This window comes from Larus michahellis, chromosome 12, assembly GCF_964199755.1.
Source record: "Larus michahellis chromosome 12, bLarMic1.1, whole genome shotgun sequence".
Classification (NCBI taxonomy): domain Eukaryota; kingdom Metazoa; phylum Chordata; class Aves; order Charadriiformes; family Laridae; genus Larus; species Larus michahellis.
This window is the reverse complement of record NC_133907.1, coordinates 9546508-9554109: the sequence shown is the minus strand read 5'-3', so window position 1 is coordinate 9554109 and position 7602 is coordinate 9546508. Positions and strand designations below refer to the sequence as shown.

Below are 7602 nucleotides of genomic sequence, written 5' to 3'. Positions count from 1 at the left end.
TTTGGAGCACTTCAGAAATACTGAAATTGGCCAAGGCTTGGCAAAATTTGAATTTTAATTTTTGCACAAAAAACGAAGACGGCATTCACAAGGAAACTTCCTGTATTTCATCAGCTTAAGTGTAACACATTCTGGATCAAGCTTCATTATTTATGGATGAAGTGTTGTTTGTAACTTCCACTCCAGAGCATCGTGAAAACTGAGATCAAAGTGCAGAAGAGCCTGAGCCTCTGATGCGCTGCAGGCCCACAGTCGCCCCTGATTCCAAATGGAGTAAGATGTGCCCATCGCCTCTGGAAATCAGCTTGCACCACCTTGCGAAGAGCCATCCTCAGTTTTCATTGGCACCAGTGAGCTTTAAGTGTGACACTTCACATGTGCCTAAAATGAAGCCATGAATGAGCTCTAAACTCTCCCAAACACTACTGGGATGGAGAGAGTGAGTCAAAGCAGATGGGGATTAGCAAACTGCAGATTGTCGGAAATTAGCCAGTGTGGAAAAAAAAAAATATTTAGTTATAGCTATAGTAAGACTATCTAAGTAGGTCACCACAAAACCACATCAGAAGATGAGCACAAAGAAGGAGGTGTGGGTTCGGTTTTACTATGTGAAACCAGACGTTCGTTCTCCAGCTCTGCCCCGCCTGTGACATAAAGAGAAGAACAGCTGCTGCCTAAGTCTCACTGTTTTTTTAGAGTTCGTGGCTTTCATTTTCCTGTAAACATGAGAATCAGTGTGTCTGTGCCATGAATCTACAATTTCATTTTGATTAAAGTGCATGGATGATATTCTAAAGGGCCTTTAAAATGACCTGAGGTACACAAACTAATACGTTTGGTTGTACAAATCCCTTTTTTTTTCCTAAAGTCAAACCAGAACTGAGCAGAAATGCATGTGACGCTGTCATGCTATTTGTTTCCATAGTGCCCATCAACCCTGCATCTCAGACTTTGGGAGACTGGGTGTATGTATGTCCATGACTGTCCCTGTAAGTTGGGAGGCGCTAATTAGCCCCATTTTCCAGGTGAGACCTGATTGTGGGAGAGCTTAAGAGACCCAAGTCACAGCAGCAGCCTGTACCAGAGGAGGGCATTTGCAACTTGCACCAGGTAAGGCTGACAACTGGATGATATTTTAATTCAAGAGCATTTTGACACTGATTTTGAGGCAGTGGCTTTCTGATTCAGCTTGATGTTAACTGGCTAACTGCTCATTTGCCTCTTTTTGCTGTAAGGCTACATCCTCATTCTGTGGCTGAGCAGTAAAAGCTGACCATGGCTCAGCTGTGCGCTTTCCCCGGCCTGCTCAGACAGCGGAAAGGCTTAGGGGAGCCGCAGGTTGAACACGTCTTATTTTAAAAGTCAGGATCCATTTTGTGATTTTAGGCACCGCAGAATATTTTGACATGATGCTCCAGCACACTTTTGCAGTCATTATACCCAGGTTTCCAGCGTACCCTCTGAAACAATAACCCTGTGCTACCATGACCTCCGTCTCCGCTTAAGCACAAGGGATTTCTTGTGAGCTTGGGTGATGGCAGTTGAGGGACAAAGAGCCACCAGGCAATGGCAGCTGAGGGGAAAGGAGACAGGCAATAGTGTCAGGGAAGGAGCTGCCAGGTAACAACGACCAAGGGACAAGGAGCCACTGGGTGACTGCTGCTGAGGGACAAGGAGCTGCCGGACAACGGCAACTGAAGCAGAGAGCGCCACCAGAGAACGGCAACTGAAGAAGGTATAAGGCCATAGCAACTGAGGGACGAGGAGCCATGGAACAATGGCGGCCAAGGGACATGGCACCAGGCAGTGCTGAGCGATAAGGGGTGATGGCGGCTGAGTGACATGGAGCTGCGGGGTGATGACGGCTGAGGGACACGGTGCCAGACAATGATGGCTGAGGGAGAAGGTGCCCCTGGGTGATGGTGGCTCTGGGGGACACGGCGGCAGGCAGTGCTGGCTGAGGAACACGGAACCATGGGGCAATGGCGGCTGAGGGACACGACGCCAGGCAGGGGACAGGGGGCGACGGCGGCCGCCGCGCGGGCACGGTGACATCACACCGCAGCCCCCGCGCATGACGGCGCGGCGTCGCCACGCAACGCCAGGACAGCTCGCGGCCCAGCGCGCGCGCAGCCGCCCCCGCGCTCACGTGACAGCCCCCTCCCCCCGCAGTGTCCCCCCCCGAGTGTCCCCCCCCGATCACGCGCCCGCTGGCAGGACGCCGGCGGCCGCCCCGCGCGCATGCGCGCTGGCGCCCCTCCGCCACCCTCCCCGCAGGCCGACCATCGAGACTGCGGACGCGCCCGCTAGAGCGTCGCCCAGGAGCCCCGGAAGTGGCTGTGCGGGGCGGCCCCGCGGTGGGAGGTTTGAGTCGGCGGTCGGCGCGATGGCGGAGTGAGTGCGGCGGCGGCGGGCGGGCCGCGGGCGGCGGGAGCGGGTGGCCCACTCCCCCGGGCCCTGGTGGCGGGATGGCGTCGCTGCCGGGACAGGGCCTCGCTGCTGTGTGCCCGGCGGGGTCGCCTTTCACCTCAGCGAGGGCCTGCGGCGGGGAGCAGCGTCCCCAGCCCTTCGCTGCCGGCCTCTCCGCTCAGCGCGGCGCCGGGGGCCTGAGGGGCGGCTGAGAGCTGCGGGGCCGCCCGGCCCGCCGTGTAGCGGGGGCAGCCCGAGGGGCTGTGCCTACCCCTGGGCTGGAGCGGGGTTCTCTTCTCTTTGATTTGTTTCTGGAGCGGGTCCGGGAGCATCCCGCCCACGGGAGGGGGAGGCCGGCCCTGGAGCGACCCTGCGCGGCAGGGAGGGCTGCGGGAGCTGGCAAGCGCAGTCCCTGCGGGTGCTGCTGGCCTGACACAGCGGGTTTGTTACACTCGACAGGCTAAATGAGCTAGTGCATCCTCTCTGTGTCAGGCTTTCACCTGCATCCCAGGCTGCAGTGCAGAGTATTTGGTGTCTGCAGCGTGTGAAGGAACTCAGCGATAATCAGCGCCACGCATCTGAACTTACATATTTTTTTGTAATCAGAGAACACGTTTAAAAAGCAACTGTAACATGTTGGTCACTAGTACAAATTCAGCATGATCTGGTGGTGGTTTCATGTGTGCGTGTCTTTAGAAGGCTAAGTCTTTATCACGCTGCTCCCATCCAGTATAATCACGTATTATATTATCCTGACAGGTCTGCAAATGCCACCTATGAAGTCATCAATGTCACCCTCCACACTACGCTGGCTGCTACTACCAAACTGGTGGTACCTACACCTGCTAAACCTATCCTTCCAGTTCAGACTGGAGTCCAAGCACAGCAAGAGGAGCAATCTAGTGGCATGACAATTTTTTTTAGTCTTCTTGTATTAGGTGAATGATGAAAGTTTTTTAATCTCTGTTAATCATACGCCATATCTGAGGACATAGGCCAGCTTTCAAAATCATAGCATTTTATTTCTCCTGTGGTTTTCTCTCTGTGAAGTTGAATATTGTACAGGCACAGGGATTTAGAAAGTTGAGTATATAACTGCCTGATCCTCCCAAGCGGAGGACCATTACAAACTTTTGCACTGTGGTCTCAAAGTGCAAACACGACGTTTAATTGTCTTTGCCTTCTTTGTCAAGCACATGGCATGTGTTCATGTATGAAAAAGACACTGTCAGAATACTCCACAGTGCTTGCAGCTGTCTTTGAGGAGAGCGTACTAGACATCAATTTAACTAATTCTAGTACTTATGGACAGCCGTGAGATATTTCGTTATATAAGCCAATAGAAGGCAGTCAGATTTACGTGCACAAGTACTAGAGTTCAGTATCTTCCTGTCTGTTCTTACTGTCTAACATTCCTACAAGAGTACAATAATAACATATGGATTGCCACATAGAGGTGTTTTGAATGGCAGATGCACGCTCAACTTTTCTGTAAGTCTGGGCTGTTACCTTTCTTTAATAGAGTGTAGTTATCTCTCATTGCTTAGAGCAATGCTGTAGTCAAAACTGTAACAATAACATAACTTTCATGGAGGGTTAAGGGTTTTTCTGTTCTCCTTTGTGTGCTTGGTTCCTCCAAAGCAAGCTACACTGAGAGACTTTTCTATGAAAGACAGGCCACCTAGTCTTCTAAGTAGTTATTCTTTCCAGTAGCAAATGGAGAAAATAATAGGTACAGAGTTGACAGCAATGCAGAAACTTCAGCAAATCATTTGGGTGTAAAAAAAAATAAAATTTTGTCTCCTATAAATAACTATTATTAAGTGCAGCAAAAAGTAGAAGGCTTCTGCTTATTTCTGAAGTATCTGTCTGTCTTCCAAAAGGGTTAATGTTTTCCCAGAGTTAAATGGCATATTAAGATTTGAACACAAACGAAAAAGAGACCAAAGTAAAATGCAGTAGACTGGAAGACTTCTAAGATTAAAATACAATTTCTGAATATGTGTGTCTCGTGGATTTTAAAAGTGCCATTCATGGTAAAATTGTATTCTCTAGAACAGAGCTATGATTTTTTTTTGGCTGTGTTCCAGCCTATTTATGCTAGTCTGATAACTTAATGGATCTTAAAAGCATCACCCTCAGGTCAGGGGAGTTCCCTGAACAAAGTAAAGCCAGTATAAAAGCTTATTGTTCATAGTTATTCCCATTCATAATCTCTGGTTTAAGAGTGTAGGAAGAATGAAAATGCATGTGTATACCATACTCTTAAATCTGAATGTCACGAGCTGTAAAATGGCCTTTAACATTTTCTAAACTGGAATAGTCCCAGAAGCAGATCCATTCTGAACTGTGTTGTGTCAAAGCCAAGCCCCACATTTAAAGTGCCTGAAGTAGCATGAGTAGGTCTCCGACCTCAGATTTCTATGGCTTGTTTATCTGTTCAAACACCACTTCACTTTCAAAGTCATGCCTCTATTCTGCCATGTTCATGTGATCCATGAATTCCCTTCTGTTATGTTATATGCTTTTACTGTGCTCTTCCTTAAGGGAACACTCAAATGTTCTTTTAGCCTGTCCAGAACACTTGCCTGATTGTTATACTCCTGATATGTGCAAGTGCCTGGAGCAGATGGTATGCTGCCAGATACAAACTGAGCAGTGTCACTCAAGGAATGGGTGACCAACAGCTAAAGAATATACCAGGCTGCCATAATATTTATAGTGGTGGGAGTTACTTCTTAGGCTATGGTTGCTTTTTGGTTTATTGCCAAAGGAAAGTAGTCAAAAGCTGGTAGAAAGGAGCTGATGATTAGATCTGCTAAATAGAAAGCATGTTTGTGCTTGCATGGGAGTTTGCTGGAAATCTGTATTGTCCGGATGTCTTTATGGATCTATCCCAAAGATAGATCCATAGCTTTTAACACAGATGTCTTTACTGGATGCATATTTTTCATGTTTAACAGGCAGGAAATTGATACGAAACTCAGTAATACTGATTGACAGGTGAATAAAAACTTTGCTTGGGATACACGATGAAGCTATTGCTCCTGTAGTCTGGCAGTTGGCAGCCAAATGTGTGAGTTGCTTGTTAGTCAGCTTCTGAAATGCTGCAGTTTCTATTACAGCATTTTAAAGTAAACACCAGTTTGAGTCTGCATTAAAGTACAGTGTATTTCTACTAAATCATTAGGAGTAGTTTTGCTGAGTGTGTTTTAGAAATAGTACTTAAAAGCCTATTTTATTCTCTTCTAACATTTCTAAATCTACAATTTATATTTTTTCCTTCACAGCTATCTGCATCATATTGGTGCATTTACTGATAAAATACCGTCTTCATTTTTTACCAGAAAGTGTAGCTGTTGTTTCTTTGGGTGAGTAACCATGACATTTTTATATTGAATTTTTATTAATTCAGAATCTCTCAGTAGTCTGTACTTGAAATAATGCTCTGATGTGTGTTAACCATCACCAGAAATGCAGAAAATTGGATGCAGTGAAGAAAACAACCAATTCATAGAATGAAATTAATGGAAGAAGTCAAGAAATGAGTGTATATGTAGAGACTGGCCCAGTAAAATGATAGGGATGTGACTATGAAGTACTTTGGCAGCTTCCTCTATTTTTTGCATCTGCACTGTAGGACAAGATACTGTATCACTCCCTGCCAGCGAGACTCTGGCCTTCCCTTTGAAGTGGTACATGTGTTTGTATTAGTTTTGGTAGAATTATGTCTGTATATGTGATTTTAATCTAGCTGGGGACTGTAATTGTATCCTGAAAACTTGCCCGGTTGGCCAGATGCTTAACTATCCCTGTAGTACCATGACAAGAGCTCTTCCTATGACTTGAGCTGTAAGAATGCCACCTTTAATGAAGATCAAGTGCTTACTTAGTTTGAATTAAATTTGGAGTATTCCTAAGCTGGTAGTTTTATGTTAGGATAATTTAATTTATTTGTATGCTGTAAATGGGGAGGAGATCAGGCCAAATACATTTATTTTTTTCTCTACATGCTGTCTAACATAATGTTTAAAGAACCCGGTATAACTAATGCCAGCAACAGTTTTTCAGCTGTCTCTGTTACTTGTTTACAAGAATCTGTCACATTTTTGCTTCTATTACTAGTGAGACTTTCAGTGACAGCCATTGTAAAAATACAACAAAAAGAGAAAGATGCTTAGCTATAATCCTAACGTAGCATGGAGGAGTGTAATACTTGTTGAGCAGGTAGATTTTTTTACTTTCTCCTGGACTTTGCTGGTACCACCTTCTCTCATATTTCTTAACTGTATTTTCACACAGTTTCTCAATGGGAGGAAGTAAGCTTTCTGGTGCTTGTCAGTACCTTATGCTTTCTGGAAAACAAGGATCTTCTTGCATCTTTGATGCTAGATTGAGAAAATCTTAGAGCCGTTACTTAGCAGAAAGAAAAACATATTTTCCTGCAGGCATGACTCCCTGAATTTTTAGATAACTCTCATGCAGACCATATCACATTGCTAGCATAGTAGAAGGTATTGAAGCTGAAAGAGACATGCTGAAAAACAAATAGACCTGTAAGAAATCTGTCATGGTGCTGGTATGGATTTCCTGGGTATTGCATGGACACCTCATCTTTATAGGAGCAGCATCCATCAGACCTCAGTGCGTTTATGCTTCTGCCTACCGTAGTAGGACATAGAAAGATCAGAACTGCTGCACATCATCCTGACTTACTCTGTCATCCCCATAGAAACCATGGAGTGTTTGATTCACTATTGACACACTTCTCTTTCCTTCCCTTACATTATTGCCATGGACAGGTGAGATGTCTTGTGTAGTATATCTTCCAGTGTCTTGAAAGGTTCCAAAAGGACATTACTATCCTTTCACTATCAGTCTTCTTTGCACACAGAAATCTGTGTGAAAGGTGTTATTTTGGCTTCTAATCAGTTTAGTTACCATTGTTTTTAAGTAGCTAAATTTAAGCATAATTCCCAATTTAAAATGCAGCAGTATGTTGATTGCTCTTGCTGGCATAGTTTTGGATTTTCTTTACTGTCATTCCTTATATTCTGCCCCAAGCCAGCTACTGGGCAGTGCTGAGCTGTGCTAGGCAAGCTTGCATCACTGCTCCTGCCGGGCTTTGCAGAGAGCAGCAGAGGCACAGACATTCTTCTCTTTCTGTTTCTTGTTCTTGGCATCTCAGCAGCC

The 7602-nt window shown here is 45.6% G+C and overlaps 1 protein-coding gene across 1 annotated transcript in view; it reads left to right on the top strand.

The window, feature by feature from the left end:
• Nucleotides 1–2268: 2268 nt before the first annotated feature.
• The window catches only part of SLC9A8 (solute carrier family 9 member A8), a 29256-nt gene continuing 23922 nt past the window's right edge, over nt 2269–7602 (top strand). The window contains exons 1-3 of the mRNA XM_074604723.1: nt 2269–2394; nt 3169–3347; nt 5700–5780. Coding sequence (XP_074460824.1) covers nt 2387–2394; nt 3169–3347; nt 5700–5780 — 268 coding nt within the window. The 5' untranslated portion in view covers nt 2269–2386. The remainder of the gene's footprint in view (nt 2395–3168; nt 3348–5699; nt 5781–7602) is intronic.